This window comes from Molothrus aeneus, chromosome 33 (assembly GCF_037042795.1).
Source record: "Molothrus aeneus isolate 106 chromosome 33, BPBGC_Maene_1.0, whole genome shotgun sequence".
Lineage (NCBI taxonomy): Eukaryota > Metazoa > Chordata > Aves > Passeriformes > Icteridae > Molothrus > Molothrus aeneus.
Genome location: NC_089678.1, coordinates 1816527 through 1833882, shown reverse-complemented (window position 1 = coordinate 1833882; position 17356 = coordinate 1816527). Strand labels below are relative to the sequence as shown.

Genomic DNA, 17356 nt, shown 5'->3' with positions numbered 1-17356 from the left:
ATCTAGTGCAAGCCATCCTTCCATGCCCAAGGCAAGGGGATCAGAGCTAGATGATCACCAAGGTCCCTTCCAGCCCAAACCTTTCTAGGGCTAACCAATTCCACGTTGCCCCTCCCCCAGTGGGCCCTGTGCCACAGAACCCCGCAGTGCTCAGAACATGGAACCCACCCCTCTGTGACATCAGCCCCAGGACCAAGGGCACCAGGGGCAGCGCAGCTGCTGCGGGCAGTGCGGCTGTGACTGTGCTGCTGCACGGAGCTCTCAGAGCTTGCAGCTGACACGTGCCTCTGGCAGCCATGAATTGGCTCAGCCTCCTCGTCCTGCTGACCGTGGCTGGGCTGGCGCACGGGACATGGGACAACTGCGGGTAAGTGGCCCCAGGCCCAGGGAAGGAGCCATGGCAACACTTGCGGTCTTCCCTGGAGGGGATGTGCCTGTCCCCACATCTTCCCACCCACTGTGGGAATCCTCAGTTCCTTGCCAGCAGCCAGGTGCTGGCATGGACACACACACACCCCCCCATGGGCTTCCCTGGCCTGCTGTGTGTGCAAGCCCTTGTGGGGAGGGCAGAGGGCTGAGCTTCAGCCTGAGCCACAGCAGGACATGAAGCAGCATGGAAATTACTTTTCTCCTTGCAGAGGGACCTGCGGACTCCGACCTCCACAATATGTATATAGCCCCATCACTTATTCTTACGGCGACATGGCTTATGATTATGGCATGACACGTGTCGTGGGTGGTGCCAGTGCCGCAGAAGCAGCTTGGCCCTGGCTCGTCAGCATCCAGCACCCATGGATAGGAGGCCTGGGACATCTGTGTGGAGGGTCCCTCATCAGTCCAGATTGGGTCCTCACAGCAGCCCACTGCTTTGACGGTATGAGGTAAGGAGGAGCAGGGAATGGGGACATGTCCACAACACCAGCAGGTGCCCTGCCAGCAGCACCACCTGCTACTCCCATGCCCTTTCCTCTCAGGCAGCCAGGCTGCCACAGTGCTCAGGAGAAGCCTGGGCTCATGCCAAGGCTTCCTAACAGCCTCCAGCTTGACATTCCCCCAGCCTAAGATGTGCGAGGGCACTCACACCTGCCAGAGCACTACTCCCTCTCTGCCTTTCCAAGCTGAGATCCAGCAACTGCTGGGCTGCTCTCTCAGCCCTCTCTCCATCTCCTTTCCAGTAATGCCAGCTTGGTCTCCGTGGTGATTGGGGCCACCCAGTTCACTCAGCCAGGCCCTGGGGCTGCAGTGCGCAGTGTCAAGCAGGTGGTGCTACACCAGTACTACAACCCTATCGACTACAGCTACGACATTGCCCTGATGCAACTGGACCATCCTGTCCAGTGCAGCTCCTACATCCAGCTGGCCTGTGTGGCTGAACCCACCCTAAGAGTCTCAGAGCTCATCAACTGCTGGGTGGCTGGCTGGGGTGCCACTGCTGCAAGATGTGAGTACCAAGAACAACACCTTGGGCAGCTCAGGCCACTGGGAGAAGGTTTGGGCTTCCCCACAGCAGAGACCAAAGCCAGGCTGCAGGATGTACACGTCTGGAGAAATGGGCCTGGCCTGCTCCCCAGAGGCAGGAAGCAGGGTCACAGCACTCCAGTGTCTCTGCAGAGGCAAAGCCAAACCCTAGGGAAAGGGATATCCCCCTGAGAGATGAGCAAACTGGCATGGAGCTGCCAGGGGCTTATTCCTTTCTCTGCTCACAGCTCAAGATCCACCTGATCGCCTCCAGGAGGCCAAGGTCCAGCTCATCGATCTCCAGCTATGCAACAGCAGTGACTGGTATGCAGGGTCAATCTTCGCCCACAATGTGTGTGCTGGTTACCCACAGGGCGGCATCGACACCTGCCAGGTAGGAACGTGCCACGAGCCACTCAGCCCCCAGCAGCACCAGCAGCCAGGGAAGCACCACCCCAACACAGCCCAGGGCCTGCTTTGCCCGGCCACTCACTCACCCTCCCAGCCCCAGCTCCCCCTGACTGCTGTGGGGGCTTCCCACACACTGCCCATCCACACCTGCCTGCCCAGGCCTCCCCTTGTGCCAGAAAGCCCAGAAAGCCCAGCTAGTGCTCTTGGCAGTGAAGAGGTCCAGGTGCCAAAGTTCCATCCTCTGCACATCCAGTAGTCCTGTGCAGATAGGATAGAGAGATCCCTACCCTACAAGAACCCAACTCATTCACAGCCAAGCTTCTGGAGGCTCCAGCCTCTGAGCAGAGCTTTTCTCTGCCCAGAATAAAGCTCTGGCAGGGGCTGTGAGAGAGAAGGAGACAGCCCCAGTGCTGGCAGGTGCCACCAACACCACCTTAATCCTCTGTGCTCTGCTGTAGGGTGACAGCGGTGGTCCTCTCATGTGCCAGGACAACAACGCTGACTTCTGGTGGGTCATCGGAGTGACCAGCTGGGGAAAAGGCTGTGCCAGAGCAATGCAGCCTGGAGTCTACAGCTCCACTCAGTACTTCTATGACTGGATCGATTACAATATGCGTGTAAAGGCAATGAAAAGTGCTCCTTGAGCAGCAGAACCAGGCAGGATCCAGAGCAGGCTGCGGTGCACCACAACCATTTCCTGCTGGGGCAATGCCTGCTGATCCAAAGGCAGCCTCAGGGTCAAAACCCTTCTCTGTTCTGACCACACTCATCTCCTCTGTGCACACACACACGCTGGAGTTGATTTAGTTGTTGAAATAAAATTACCTTTGTTCACATGGAACCATCTTTTCAGTGCAATTCCAACTCCTGGGTAAGACAAGAAGTGCCATGCTCAGCACCTGCAAAACGAGCCTGGGGGCACAAAGGGACGCAGTGGCTCCAAAGAGCTCCAAAGTGCCTGGTCAGAGAGGAAAGTGCTCTGAGCCATCATGGCCTGGAGGAACCTGCTATCTCAAGCCTTGGAAGAGGATAGGAAAAAAGCACATACCTTGGGGTGGTGCTCAAATGCACATGGGCTGCTGATTTAGGGCCTGGTGAGAGCCTGGGCTAAGGGAACAGATCTGGGAAACTCCCAAGCATGACAAGGGAAACTCCTGGCTCCTGACTGGAGTGCCAGTGCCCTAAGGCAGAGCCAGATTTCACAGCCAGCAAAAGGGCATTGAGGTGCCAGGTGGTCACACTTCACAGATACTCAGAGGAAGAGCTGGGGTCATTCTGGGGAGAGGAACCTGGCACGAACCCTAGGAAAGCAGACCAGGAATGCCATGGAAGGCCAAGGTGAGTGGGCCAACACCACCTGCAACAGCAAGGCTGTTCACAGGCATGGCGAGCCTGTGAGCCAGGGGGAAATGATGCCTGGGCTTGGCTCCATATTTGAGAGGAGAGGAGGGCAGAGAAAGGGAGGAGTTGTGAAAGATGAGAGGGCTGTATAAGCTTGGCAATGGAAAGGAGCAGCAATTAAAGAGCCAGCTGCAGAGACAAAAACTGCAGCTTGCTGTGCTGGTTTGCCTGAGGGCTGTAGATAATCACCACAGGATGGGCAAAAATCTTCTTAACTCACTAATTAACAAGTCATCTACATACTGTACAAATTCTCCCTTTCATTTTATATATTTTCAATCAAACCTCAATATTTAGACTGGTGGGAGAGAGAAAGAAAAATGTTAGAGGGATTCCATGGGGAAGCCTTGTTGAAGGCCCTTACTGTCTCATCCAGGTGAAAGCAAGTGAACATTGACTTTCTCCATCTAATGGAAGGCTTCAGAATGCCTTGAGCTGTGTGTCAATCCGCCTGCTTCTGGATGTTCTTCTTGGCTTCCAGGCCAATGAAATCCTATCTCACAGTGGGTGGCATGCCTCCATTTGTCTTAAGATGGGCTGGGCTGAGAAGAACCATCCCACATCTGTACTGGTCCCTGCCACCTGGACTTAAGCCTCTTCAAATATTTCCTGAAGTAAATTTCAGAGGCAGCCTGGTCACTAAAGACAGTGAAAGAGTGTCATCCAGGGTTGGGGATGGCCATTACCCTGTCCAGTGAGCAGACCAGCTTAGAGTCACCCAACCATCCTGGAACAACCTTATTGCACTGTCTTGGCAAAATTCTGCTGCACAAACAATTTCTCCCAGTTCTGTGCAACCTCAGCCATGGACATCTCCTCACCTAAATAAACCAGGGATATTTCCCATCACATCAAACACCTCGAAGCACGTGAAACCCCTTTCTGAAGGAGTCCCTTGTGAAGGCACTTCCACCCCCTTCTGTGTGTGCCCAGGGACCCTAGCACCCATTGTGTGGCATGAGGAACACAAGGGTCTCCCTGTGTCTGCCTCCAAAGGACTTTGAACAGAGACTCAAGTGTCCTAACAGAGACTCAGGACCCCCAATTCATGTCTTACAGGGGCCTCCACAACTCTTCTATGGCCGCCTTACACTGATCATGCTGTGCATGCCTTCTCCACCCTCTACCAGTGCTTTCACCAAATCTGCATGAAATGCCACAACAATAGAGAGGCTCAAATGCACCCTTATAATTTACACAGAGTCTACACATGAAATTGTAATGCTCCCATTTGGCTTCTTCCTGCTCTAAAGATCCCAGGTGAACTCACCAGTACCTGCTCTGAAGGATGGAGGCTCCAGCAGCCCTTGGGTCCTATCTGGGCTGCCAAAGTGCTGAGGAAACTCCCCTGGGTGACCATTTTGGAAGCACAGGTGGCTCCAACGAGCCTATGGTTGCCCTGTTTGATTCCCTACCCATGCCACTCTCACCCAGTCAGAGCAGGTTTCCATACCCATTCAGCCTCAGGATTCCCCCAGCAGACTCGCAGATGTCACGTTCCATAAAGAGCCACCAGCTCCTGCTGCAGCGCTCAGTGTCCATTCAAATCCTGGCCAGTGCCACAGCTCCCTGTGCCCTCTGTTATGCAAAGCATGGGCAGTTCACAGCCTCTGGTCCCAGGCTCCTGCCAGCCAGAGCTCAGTCTGCAGCTGGCACTGCAGCTGCACACCCAGCTCCCTGCCCCAAATGGATTCCTCAGCTGCTGCCTGCCCCAGGGACTGCACAGCCTCATCCTGCAGGAAGAGGGGCCTAAGAAAGCAGCAGAGAGCCTTCTTACAAGGGCAGGTCCTAAAAGGACAAAGGGCAATGTCTTTACAGTGACAGAAGGTAGCTTTGGATGAGATATTGGGTAGGAATTCTTGACTGTGAGGCTGCTGAGATACTGGCATCCCAGAGCAGCTGTGGATGCCTGTTTTTCATGTAAGCAGGGTCAGCACAGAAGACACAGACACCAACTTCAGGAATAAATGTCATTTACTGTAATTCAAAATGATGCCTGAGGAGGTTTATCTGGAACAGAGACTCAACAGGTTTAAATGAATAAAGTTGGTATTTATTGAAATGCCTTTAAGGGATACACCTTGGGCAGTACAAGAGCCTGGCCAGGGCTACACCCAGGTTGGATCTAAGATGGATCTTGGTCACCAGTTTTTACACTTTTATAATTTGTTCAATTTACATATTGGGGTTGACTGTCCAATTACAGCTCCAGGTCATGAAGTCTCAACCACTTGGCTTGCCCCTTTCAATTTGCTGTTATTTCTGCTTTTTGGGTAATAATTGTCTTTGATTCTCAAGCCGAGAAGGGATTGTTTTGTCTAACTACCCTGTAAAAAAGAACTTATTCACCACTTAATATGAAGTTCAGAGTTACACAACAAGGCAGCAGAGAATCAGAAAAATATAAAAGCTAAATTTTAAGGCATCAGAAACTGCAAAAAGTTGCAAATGGATAAGTAAGCAGGACATCAAATAACTAGAAAATATTTATGAAAGTATAAGATAGGCAATGCATCTAATCATTATTATAAAAGAATGCCTACAGTGATGAAGAAAGACAAATCACAAGTTATCCTAAACTTTGACCATCATTCAGGTAAGCCCATCAACTGGGGGAGCTACTGTCACTGGGTTTGTGAACAGCTTCTGAGCTGAGCTCTGAAAACATGTTCAATGCAAGCTACCCCACCATGCCCAAGGCAAGGGGATCAGAGCTAGATGATCACCAAGGTCCCTTCCAGCCCAAACCTTTCTAGGGCTAACCAATTCCACGTTGCCCCTCCCCCAGTGGGCCCTGTGCCACAGAACTCCGCAGTGCTCAGAACATGGAATCCACCCCTCTGTGACATCAGCCCCAGGACCAAGGGCACCCAGGACCGGGGCAGCACAGCTGCTGTGGGCAGTGCGGCTGTGACTGTGCTGCTGCACGGAGCTCTCAGAGCTTGCAGCTAACACGTGCCTCTGGCAGCCATGAATTGGCTCAGCCTCCTCGTCCTGCTGACCGTGGCTGGGCTGGCGCAGAGCATCCAGTACACCTGCGGGTAAGTGGCCCCAGGCCCAGGGAAGGAGCCATGGCAACACTTGTGGCCTTCCCTGGAGGGGACATGCCTGTCCCCACAGCTTCCCACTCACCATAGGAAGCCTCAGTTCCTTGCCAGCAGCCAGGTACTGGCACGGACACACACACACCCCCCATGAGCTTCCCTGGCCTGCTGTGTGTGCAAGCCCTTGTGGGGAGGGCAGAGGGCTGAGCTTCAGCCTGAGCCACAGCAGGCCATGAAGCAGCATGGAAATTACTTTCTGATTGCAGAGGGAGCTGTGGGTTCCGAGTTCCGCCACCTGTCAACATCCCCATGACTTATTCCTACGGCAATGTGGCTTATGACTACGGCATGACACGCATCGTGGGTGGTGCCGGTGCCGCAGTAGCAGAATGGCCCTGGCTCGTCAGCATCCAGCACCCATGGGTACCAGGCCTGGGACATTGGTGTGGAGGTTCCCTCATCACTGCAGATTGGGTCCTCACAGCAGCCCACTGCTTCGACAAGTTTGAGTAAGGAGGAGCAGGGAATGGGGACATGTCCACAACACCAGCAGGTGCCCTGCCAGCAGCACCACCTGCTACTCCCATGCCCTTTCCTCTCAGGCAGCCAGGCTGCCACAGTGCTCAGGAGAAGCCTGGGCTCATGCCAAGGCTTCCTAACAGCCTCCAGCTTGACATTCCCCCAGCCTAAGATGTGTGAGGGCCCTCAACCCTGCCAGAGCACTACTCCCTCTCTGCCTTGCCAAGCCAAGGTCTAGCAGCTGCTGGGCTGCTGTGACTCCCTCTCATCTCTCTCTCCATCTCCTTTCCAGTAACATCAGCCTGCTGTATGTGTTGATTGGGGCCACCCAGTTGTCTCAGCCGGGCCCTGGGGCACAAGTGCGCAATGTCAAGAAGGTGGTGATACACCGCAACTACAAGCGTAGCGACATGAGCAACGACATTGCCCTGATGCAATTGGACCGTCCTGTCCTGTGCAGCTCATACATCCAGCTGGCCTGCCTGGCTGAACCCACCCTAAGTGTCTCAGAGCTGAGAAACTGCTGGATTGCTGGCTGGGGGGCCACTACGGCAAGAAGTGAGTTCCAAGAGCAACTTCTGGGCCAGCTCAGCACACTGGTGATAGGTTTTGGGCTTCCTCACAGCAAAGGCCAAAGCCAGGCTGCAGAACATACATCCCTGCAGAGAAGGGACTGCCCCAAGGGGAAGGGATTGGCCTGACAGAGAAGCAGAACCAGCATGGAGCTGCCAGGGGCTTATTCCTTTCTCTGCTCACAGGTCTAGATTCAGCTGATCACCTTCAGCAGGCCAAGGTCAAGCTCATCGATCTCCAGCTATGCAACAGCAGTGACTGGTACGCAGGAGAAGTCCATCCCTACAACTTGTGTGCTGGTTACCCACAGGGCACCATTGACTCCTGCAAGGTAGGAACGTGCCATGAGCCACTCAGCCCCCAGCAGCACCAGCAGCCGGGGAAGCACCACCCCAACACAGCCCAGGGCCTGCTTTGCCCGGCCACTCACTCACCCTCCCAGCCCCAGCTCCCCCTGACTGCTGTGGGGGCTTCCCACACACTGCTCATCCACACCTGCCTGCCCAGGCCTCCCCTTGTGCCAGAAAGCCCAGAAAGCCCAGCTAGTGCTCTTGGCAGTGAAGAGGTCCAGGTGCCAAAGTTCCATCCTCTGCACATCCAGAGAGCCCTACCCTACAAGAACCCAACTCATTCACAGCCAAGCTTCTGGAGGCTCCAGCCTCTGAGCAGAGCTTTTCTCTGCCCAGAATAAAGCTCTGGCAGGGGCTGTGGGAGAGAAGGAGACAGCCCCAGTGCTGGCAGGTGCCACCAACACCACCTTAATCCTCTGTGCTCTGCTACAGGGTGACAGCGGTGGTCCTCTCATGTGCCAGGACAACAACGCTGCCTACTGGTGGGTCATCGGAGTGACCAGCTGGGGGGAAGGATGTGCCAGAGCAAGGCAGCCTGGAGTCTACAGCTCCGTTCAGCACTTCTATGAATGGATCGATTACAATATGCGTATAAACGCAGTTAAAAGTGCTCCTTGAGCAGCAGGCAGGATCCAGAGCAGGCTGCGGTGCACCACAACCATTTCCTGCTGGGGCAATGCCTGCTGATCCAAAGGCAGCCTCAGGGTCAAAACCCTTCTCTGTTCTGACCACACTCATCTCCTCTGTGCACACACACACACACTGGAGTTGATTTAGTTGTTGAAATAAAATTACCTTTGTTCACATGGAACCATCTTTTCAGTGCAATTCCAACTCCTGGGTAAGACAAGAAGTGCCATGCTCAGCACCTGCAGAACGAGCCTGGGGGCACAAAGGGACGCAGTGGCTCCAAAGAGCTCCAAAGTGCCTGGTCAGAGAGGTGCTGAGCCACCATGGCCTGGAAGAACCTGCTATCTCAAGCCTTGGAAGAGGATAGGAAAAAAGCACATACCTTGGGGTGGTGCTCAAATGCACATGGGCTGCTGATTTAGGGCCTGGTGAGAGCCTGGGCTAAGGGAACAGATCTGGGAAACTCCCAAGCATGACAAGGGAAACTCCTGGCTCCTGACTGGAGTGCCAGTGCCCTAAGGCAGAGCCAGATTTCACAGCCAGCAAAGGGGCGTTGAGGTGCCAGGTGGTCACATTTCACAGATACTCAGAGGAAGAGCTGGGGTCATTCTGGGGAGAGGAACCTGGCACGAACCCTAGGAAAGCACACCAGGAATGCCGTGGAAGGCCAAGGTGAGTGGGCCAACACCACCTGCAACAGCAAGGCTGTTCACAGGCATGGCGAGCCTGTGAGCCAGGGGGAAATGATGCCTGGGCTTGGCTCCATATTTGGGAGGAGATGAGGGCAGAGAAAGGGAGGAGTTGTGAAAGATGAGAGGGCTGTATAAGTGTGGCCAATGGAGAGAAGGTGCAATCAAAGAGCCAGCTGCAGAGACAAAAACTACAGCTTGCTGTGCTGGTTTGCCTGAGGGCTGTAGATAATCACCACAGGATGGGCAAGAATCTTCTTAACTCACTAATTAACAAATCATCTACAAACTGTATGAATTTGCACCAAATTTTTATATCCTTTTCAATCAAACTTTGATACTCTTGGATGGGGAGGGGGGGTATGGTAGAGGCTTCTGGAATGCCATGGGGTAGACTTGTTGAAGGCAGTTTTCACCTGTCTTTTACAGGTGGAAGCAAGTGAACATTAACTTTCTCCATCTAATAGAATGCTTCAAAATGCCTTGGGCTGGGTGTCACTCTACCTGCTTTGGATACTCTTCTTGGCTTCAAGTGATGCCTTAAAGAACCTAGAACAAAACAAAAAAAACACACTTTCGACATAGAAAGTAATATAAAGGCTCATCTTTATTGGAGGCCTCCCGTAGCAGATATGGCAAATGACCATAGAATTCCTCCCCTACATGAGGTGAATACAGTTTTATAAGCTTAATAAATTAATATATTTGACAAAAATCACCAATTCGGACCATACATGGTGAAGTAATTCCTCCCTCAGTTCAACAGTCTAAATCCACTTCCACTCAGATGGAAACTAATCCTTGCTAATGAAAATGTGCCTCAAAGAGCTGTTTCCAGCCTTGGTTTCCAAGAAGAACAAATATAGGTTTGGTTGCCTTGTACTCTCCAGGGCTTGGAGGTCTGAAATATGTTTTGTCTTTCTACTTAGAGAAAAGGAAGGGAAAGGTACTGAGAAAACTCACCAGAGATACAACAACAGGCTACAGAGCTACAAATATATGTGTAGAGAATACAGGGAATATATAGAAGAGAAAAGGCAAAAATCAATCTGGCATCACCAGGCCAATGGAATCCTATCTCACAGTGGGTGGCATGCCTCCATTTGTCTTAAGATGGGCTGGGCTGAGAAGAACCATCCCACATCTGTACTGGTCCCTGCCACCTGGACTTAAGCCTCTTCAAATATTTCCTGAAGTAAATTTCAGAGGCTGCCTGGTCACTAAAGACAGTGAAAGAGTGTCACCCAGGGTTGGGGATGGCCATTACCCTGTCCAGTGAGCAGACCAGCTTAGAGTCACCCAACCATCCTGGAACAACCTTATTGCACTGTCTTGGCAAAATTCTGCTGCACAAACAATTTCTCCCAGTTCTGTGCAACCTCAGCCATGGACATCTCCTCACCTAAATAAACCAGGGATATTTCCCATCACATCAAACACCTCGAAGCACGTGAAACCCCTTTCTGAAGGAGTCCCTTGTGAAGGCACTTCCACCCCCTTCTGTGTGTGCCCAGGGACCCTAGCACCCATTGTGTGGCATGAGGAACACAAGGGTCTCCCTGTGTCTGCCTCCAAAGGACTTTGAACAGAGACTCAAGTGTCCTAACAGAGACTCAGGACCCCCAATTCATGTCTTACAGGGGCCTCCACAACTCTTCTATGGCCGCCTTACACTGATCATGCTGTGCATGCCTTCTCCACCCTCTACCAGTGCTTTCACCAAATCTGCATGAAATGCCACAACAATAGAGAGGCTCAAATGCACCCTTATAATTTACACAGAGTCTACACATGAAATTGTAATGCTCCCATTTGGCTTCTTCCTGCTCTAAAGATCCCAGGTGAACTCACCAGTACCTGCTCTGAAGGATGGAGGCTCCAGCAGCCCTTGGGTCCTATCTGGGCTGCCAAAGTGCTGAGGAAACTCCCCTGGGTGACCATTTTGGAAGCACAGGTGGCTCCAACGAGCCTATGGTTGCCCTGTTTGATTCCCTACCCATGCCACTCTCACCCAGTCAGAGCAGGTTTCCATACCCATTCAGCCTCAGGATTCCCCCAGCAGACTCGCAGATGTCACGTTCCATAAAGAGCCACCAGCTCCTGCTGCAGCGCTCAGTGTCCATTCAAATCCTGGCCAGTGCCACAGCTCCCTGTGCCCTCTGTTATGCAAAGCATGGGCAGTTCACAGCCTCTGGTCCCAGGCTCCTGCCAGCCAGAGCTCAGTCTGCAGCTGGCACTGCAGCTGCACACCCAGCTCCCTGCCCCAAATGGATTCCTCAGCTGCTGCCTGCCCCAGGGACTGCACAGCCTCATCCTGCAGGAAGAGGGGCCTAAGAAAGCAGCAGAGAGCCTTCTTACAAGGGCAGGTCCTAAAAGGACAAAGGGCAATGTCTTTACAGTGACAGAAGGTAGCTTTGGATGAGATATTGGGTAGGAATTCTTGACTGTGAGGCTGCTGAGATACTGGCATCCCAGAGCAGCTGTGGATGCCTGTTTTTCATGTAAGCAGGGTCAGCACAGAAGACACAGACACCAACTTCAGGAATAAATGTCATTTACTGTAATTTGAAACTGCAAAGAATTGCAAATGGATAAGTAAACAGGACATCAAAACATTATCAAATATTTATAAAAGGACAAGATAGGCATTGCATCTAATCATTACTATAAAAGACTGCCAACAGTGATGAAGAAAGACACATCACAAGTTACCCTAATCCTTGACCATCATCCAGGCCTGCCCATCAGCTGGGTGGAAGCCACTGTCATATTGAAGGACTGGGGAACCACTGACAGAAACTGGAAAATCCTGCAGGTACCCTCCCCTACAGGCATTGAGGGTACTGACTGTCTGTGAGAGGTCCCCATTTTTATACTGCGGAATAAGCAAGACACCAAAACTTCTAGTGCAGTAACATCTGGCTTCATTCTCCTACCGGGATGCTCCCAAGGCCTGGGAGGGCTCCAAGAGAAACCAAGAGATTTGTCTGTGATCCCACACCCCCAAAACAAGGCCAGATGTAGCCTTGTCTAGTTCCTAAGTATGGAAAGGTAAATCCATTTTTCAACCAGGGAGCGGCTATACGTAACACTTGCTTTGAAGGTCCATCTAGTGGCCAATTTTGGCAAAAGGCCTGCTGTTCAGGCCTTAGTCAGGACCTGTTGACCAGGACTTAGTACTTAAATCCCTCATCTCTGAAAGTGTTCAAGGACAGCTTCTAAGCCAAGACATGTACACTGTGGACAACTGGGTCTAATGCAAGCCATCCCTCCATGCCCAAGGCAAGGGGATCAGAGCTAGATGATCACCAAGGTCTCTTCCAGCCCAAACCTTTCTAGGGCTAACCAATTCCACGTTGCCCCTCCCCCAGTGGGCCCTGTGCCACAGAACCCCGCAGTGCTCAGAACATGGAACCCACCCCTCTGTGACATCAGCCCCAGGACCAAGGGCACCACGGGCAGTGCAGCTGCTGCGGGCAGTGCGGCTGTGACTGTGCTGCTGCACGGAGCTCTCAGTGCTTGTAGCTGACACGTGCCTCTGGCAGCCATGAATTGGCTCAGCCTCCTCGTCCTGCTGACCGTGGCTGGGCTGGCGCACGGGACATGGGACAACTGCGGGTAAGTGGCCCCAGGCCCAGGGAAGGAGCCATGGCAACACTTGCGGCCTTCCCTGGAGGGGATGTGCCTGTCCCCCACAGCCAGGCCACAGCTTCCCACTCACCATGGGAATCCTCAGTTCCTTGCCAGCAGCCAGGTGCTGGCACAGACAGACACACACCCCCCATGGGCTTCCCTGGCCTGCTGTGCGTGCAAGCCCTTGTGGGGAGGGCAGAGGGCTGAGCTTCAGCCTGGGCCACAGCAGGCCATGAAGAAGCATGGAAATGACTTTCTGCTTGCAGAGGGACCTGCGGACTCCGAGCCGTGGTGTCTGACTACGGCCTCATGACGTACTACTACGGCGACATGGCTTATGACTCCAGCATGACACGCATCGTGGGTGGTGCCGGTGCCCTGCCAGGGGCCTGGCCCTGGATCATCAGCATCCAGCACCCATGGGTTCCAGACCCAGGGCATTGGTGTGGAGGGTCACTCATCAGCACACAGTGGGTCCTCACAGCAGCCCACTGCTTCGACAAGTTTGAGTAAGAAGGGGCAGGCAATGGGGATATCTCCACAAGCAGGTGCCCTGTCAGCAGCACCACCTGCTACTCCCATGCCCTTTCCTCTCAGGCAGCCAGGCTGCCACAGTGCTCAGGAGAAGCCTGGGCTCATGCCAAGGCTTCCTAGCAGCCTCCAGCTTGACATTCCCCCAGCCTAAGGCGTGCAAGGGCCCTCACACCTGCCAGAGCACTACTCCCTCTGTGCCTTTCCAAGCTGAGGTCTGGCAACTGCTGGGCTGTTGTGGTACATGGTTCTGCTCCCTCCCATCTCTCTCTCCATCTCCTTTCCAGTAACATCAGCCTCCTGTCTGTGGTGATTGGGGCCACCCAGTTGACTCAGCCAGGCCATGGGGCACAAATGCGCAGTGTCAAGCAGTTGCTGATACACCAGTACTACAACCCTGGTGACATGAGCTATGACATTGCCCTGCTGGAATTGGACCATCCTGTCAAGTGCAGTCCCTACATCCAGCTGGCCTGTGTGCCCGATGCCACACTGAGAGTGTCAGAGCTGCAAAACTGCTGGATTGCTGGCTGGGGTTCCACTACTGCAAGATGTGAGTTTGAAGAGCAACTCCTGGGCCAGCTCAGCCCACTGAGGAGAGGGTTTGGGCTTCCCCACAACAGAGACCAAAGCCAGGCTGCAGAACATATGCCTCTGAGAGACGGACCTGGTTTGCTCCCCAGAGGCAGGAAGCAGGGTCACAGCACTCCAGGGTCTCTGCAGAGGCAAAGCCAAACCCTAGGGAAGAGAATTCCCTTCTCAAATCAGGAGAGGAGAATGTGGTGCTCAGTGTTTATTCCTTTCTCTGCTCACAGCTCAAGATCCACCTGATCGCCTCCAGGAGGCCAAGGTCCAGCTCATCGATCTCCAGCTATGCAACAGCAGTGACTGGTATGGAGGGGAAATCCACACCCACAACTTGTGTGCTGGTTACCCAGAGGGCGGCATCGACACCTGCCAGGTAGGAACGTGCCACGAGCCACTCAGCCCCCAGCAGCACCAGCAGCCAGGGAAGCACCACCCCAACACAGCCCAGGGCCTGCTTTGCCCGGCCACTCACTCACCCTCCCAGCCCCAGCTCCCCCTGACTGCTGTGGGGGCTTCCCACACACTGCCCATCCACACCTGCCTGCCCAGGCCTCCCCTTGTGCCAGAAAGCCCAGAAAGCCCAGCTAGTGCTCTTGGCAGTGAAGAGGTCCAGGTGCCAAAGTTCCATCCTCTGCACATCCAGGAGTCCTGTGCAGATAGGATGGAGAGAACCCTAACCTACAAGAACCCAACTCATTCACAGCCAAGCTTCTGGAGGCTCCAGCCTCTGAGCAGAGCTTTTCTCTGCCCAGAATAAAGCTCTGGCAGGGGCTGTGAGAGAGAAGGAGACAGCCCCAGTGCTGGCAGGTGCCACCAACACCACCTTAATCCTCTGTGCTCTGCTGTAGGGTGACAGCGGTGGTCCTCTCATGTGCCAGGACAACCATGCTGACGTCTGGTGGGTCGTCGGAATAACCAGCTGGGGAAAAGGCTGTGCCAGAGCAAGGCAGCCTGGAGTCTACATCTCCACTCAGTACTTCTATGACTGGATCCTTGTCCACACAGGTGTAAACAGACTTGGACGGGGTTCTCCATCATCACAAACCTGGAATCATTTATTGACAGTTCCACCACCACCAACTCTGAAACCATGGCCAATACGTCCCCTTCCCACTCTGAATCCATGGCCAGTACAACCCATTCCCACTCTTAAGCCATGGCCAACACTACTTCCCACTCCTAATCCATGGCCAACACAACCCCCCACTCCTAAGCCATGGCCAACCCCCCTTCCCACTCATAAGCCATGGCCAACACCACCTCCCACTCCTAAGCCACTGCCAGCACCCCTTCCCACTCATAAGCCATGGCCAACACCACTTCCCACTTATAAGCCATGGCCAACACCCCCTCCCACTCCTAAGCCATGGCCAACACGACCCCCCACTTATAAGCCATTGCCGACACCAATCCCCTCTCAAAAGCCTTTGCCAACAGCACCCCCCACTCCAAAGCCAACACCATTGGGTGAGGTTAGCTCCTGCCCATTTCCACTCAACAAGCTGGTAGACTTCTTTACTAAGGTGAAGAAGCTCCTTCATGAGGTCCTTGGACAAAACACAGCTTGAGCATCAGAACAGGCAGGATCCAGGGCACACTGCAGTGCACCGCAACCATTTCCTGCTGGGGCAATGCCTGCTGATCCAAAGGCAGCCTCAGGGTCAAAACCCTGCTCTGGCCTGACCACACTCCTCTCCTGTGTGCAGGCAAACACTGGAGTTGAATTAGTTGATGAAATAAAATTACCTATGCTCAAAGTGAATCAGCTTTTCAGTGCAATTCCAACTCCTGGGTAAGACCCATTGGACACAAAGGGACAGAGTGGCTCCAAAGAGCTCCAAAGTGCCTGGTCAGAGAGGAAAATGCTCTGAGCTGCCATGGACTGGAGGAACCTGGTACATCAAGCCTAGGAAGAAGATAGGAAAATATTTTTGTTAAGGCTCCAGTATTGGTTGAAAACTTCTAGGAGACATTACTGCCTCACTGTACTCAAGATAAATTCCTCCCATAGTAACCATTTGTGAGAAGTGTCACATTTTTACAACACCGACACTTCTCCCTTATGTCATTTCCCCCTCTCCTCAGTGGCAAAATCGGCATTGTGCTTTGCAGTACAGATACCAATGCTATTACTTGTATTTTTTCATTTATCTCGTCCAATTTTCACATCTCACCAGTGTACAAAATGTGCTTTATTCTCTTAAAATCCTAATAGAAGAGGAAAAATTAGCAGAGGAAGTTCAAAATCCCACACACAGAGCACACATTGAGCTGTGACATTCATAAGCACAAGCAAACCTAAATTTCCATACCTTGTGGTCGTTTGGGGCTGGGAAAAGCTGAAGGTACCCATATCCAATCTGGTTGCAGCCAGCCCTTATATCTACTCTAAATCTATGGTTTCCATTTAAAACCATTTCCCCTGGCCCTATACACAACCTACTAAGATTAAACCAAGTCAACCAATACTGTTACAACCTTAATCAATAGCCTGCTGAAACACACTTGCATTCAGTGGAAGTCACCCTTTGCATTATGCCTAGCACCAAAACACAAAGCCACCAGAGGAAAAGGAAAAAAAAAGTATTATGCCATGTATTATTCATGCCATGCCACAAATTCCACCTGCCCTCCATCTCAGGAAGTACCACAATCCAAAACAATTTCCTGTCCCCACACATTTAAAGCCCATGCCCACTCCCCACACTGCTTCATCCGCCAGTAAACACTTCCGGCCTCCCCATCCAAATCACTGATAGCTCACACAAGTGTAATTCAATCTATGCTAATTTTCCAATTAATTCAGTATTCTTCTCTCCAACATTCTAACCCCAGATGACATGAAAAGCAGGCACCCATTTGTACACTGAGATGGTAAAACAGCTGAATGCTTAATGACCTAAGTAGCTCAATTCACTGATGATTATTAAATCCTAAAAAGGTTTCCAAAGTGAAAGGTTTCCAAAGTGAACTGTAGGGAGTTTCCCACCACACAAGCTAAATGTGAGACCATGAGCTTTATTTTAGAATTAGTGGAAAATCTTGCTAATCTTTAATTTTCTTCAAGGGAAATCAATGGTTTCAACAGACTCTAAAAATGCTTTGTTAAAAAAATCTTATTAGTCATGCCTTACTCAGCTAACACTTAGTCCAAATTGAGTCTGTTCCCTGGAGCTCTTCCAGCTACCCACATGGCTGCTCTGCCAAACTGCCCTGTCTTGAGCCTGATATTTTCAAATCTGGTCCTTCCAATACTCCAGTCATCTGAGTGCAATGAAACCTTCAAAGACTGGATTTTCACCTGTGCTCAGAAATTAATTGCAGCTTTTCATCCTCAACCCTGCAAAGCAACACTCTTGCTCAATGAGAATATTTACCAGGAGCTCATATATATAAAAAATGTGGAACTAAGCTGATTTTTGTACTTGGAACTAAAACTTCACCAATGCTTCAAAAATCCCCACAGAAGCTCCACTTTATGGCAACCTTGAGGGCATTAGATGAGAACATTGTTGACATTTTAGAAAGC

General features: G+C 52.2%; 3 protein-coding genes across 3 annotated transcripts; all 3 read left to right on the top strand.

The window, feature by feature from the left end:
- The first annotated feature begins 287 nt into the window (after nucleotides 1–287).
- On the top strand, nucleotides 288–2513 carry LOC136568467 (acrosin-like). The gene is made up of 5 exons (XM_066568466.1): nucleotides 288–367; nucleotides 639–881; nucleotides 1176–1441; nucleotides 1707–1852; nucleotides 2328–2513. Exons 1-5 carry the CDS (start codon nucleotides 297–299, stop codon nucleotides 2511–2513), a joined length of 912 nt encoding a protein of 303 aa, XP_066424563.1. The 5' UTR covers nucleotides 288–296.
- A 4110-nt stretch (nucleotides 2514–6623) lies between these two features.
- LOC136568466 (acrosin-like) lies at nucleotides 6624–8374 on the top strand. Its single transcript, XM_066568465.1, has 4 exons — nucleotides 6624–6823; nucleotides 7126–7391; nucleotides 7592–7737; nucleotides 8189–8374. Exons 1-4 carry the CDS (start codon nucleotides 6624–6626, stop codon nucleotides 8372–8374), a joined length of 798 nt encoding a protein of 265 aa, XP_066424562.1.
- A 4248-nt stretch (nucleotides 8375–12622) lies between these two features.
- LOC136568483 (acrosin-like) lies at nucleotides 12623–15395 on the top strand. The gene is made up of 6 exons (XM_066568483.1): nucleotides 12623–12693; nucleotides 12975–13217; nucleotides 13527–13792; nucleotides 14055–14200; nucleotides 14676–14891; nucleotides 15132–15395. Exons 1-6 carry the CDS (start codon nucleotides 12623–12625, stop codon nucleotides 15393–15395), a joined length of 1206 nt encoding a protein of 401 aa, XP_066424580.1.
- The last annotated feature ends 1961 nt before the right edge of the window (nucleotides 15396–17356 follow it).

Coding starts and splice junctions, on each gene's coding strand:
- LOC136568467 (XM_066568466.1), top strand. CDS start 297: ATGAATTGGCTCAGCCTCCTCGTCCTGCTGACCGTGGCTGGGCTGGCG. Junction 368..638: donor GGGACATGGGACAACTGCGG/GTAAGTGGCCCC, acceptor TTCTCCTTGCAG/AGGGACCTGCGGACTCCGAC. Junction 1,853..2,327: donor GCGGCATCGACACCTGCCAG/GTAGGAACGTGC, acceptor GCTCTGCTGTAG/GGTGACAGCGGTGGTCCTCT.
- LOC136568466 (XM_066568465.1), top strand. CDS start 6,624: ATGACTTATTCCTACGGCAATGTGGCTTATGACTACGGCATGACACGC. Junction 6,824..7,125: donor CACTGCTTCGACAAGTTTGA/GTAAGGAGGAGC, acceptor TCTCCTTTCCAG/TAACATCAGCCTGCTGTATG. Junction 7,392..7,591: donor GGGGGCCACTACGGCAAGAA/GTGAGTTCCAAG, acceptor CTCTGCTCACAG/GTCTAGATTCAGCTGATCAC.
- LOC136568483 (XM_066568483.1), top strand. CDS start 12,623: ATGAATTGGCTCAGCCTCCTCGTCCTGCTGACCGTGGCTGGGCTGGCG. Junction 12,694..12,974: donor GGGACATGGGACAACTGCGG/GTAAGTGGCCCC, acceptor TTCTGCTTGCAG/AGGGACCTGCGGACTCCGAG. Junction 13,793..14,054: donor GGGTTCCACTACTGCAAGAT/GTGAGTTTGAAG, acceptor CTCTGCTCACAG/CTCAAGATCCACCTGATCGC.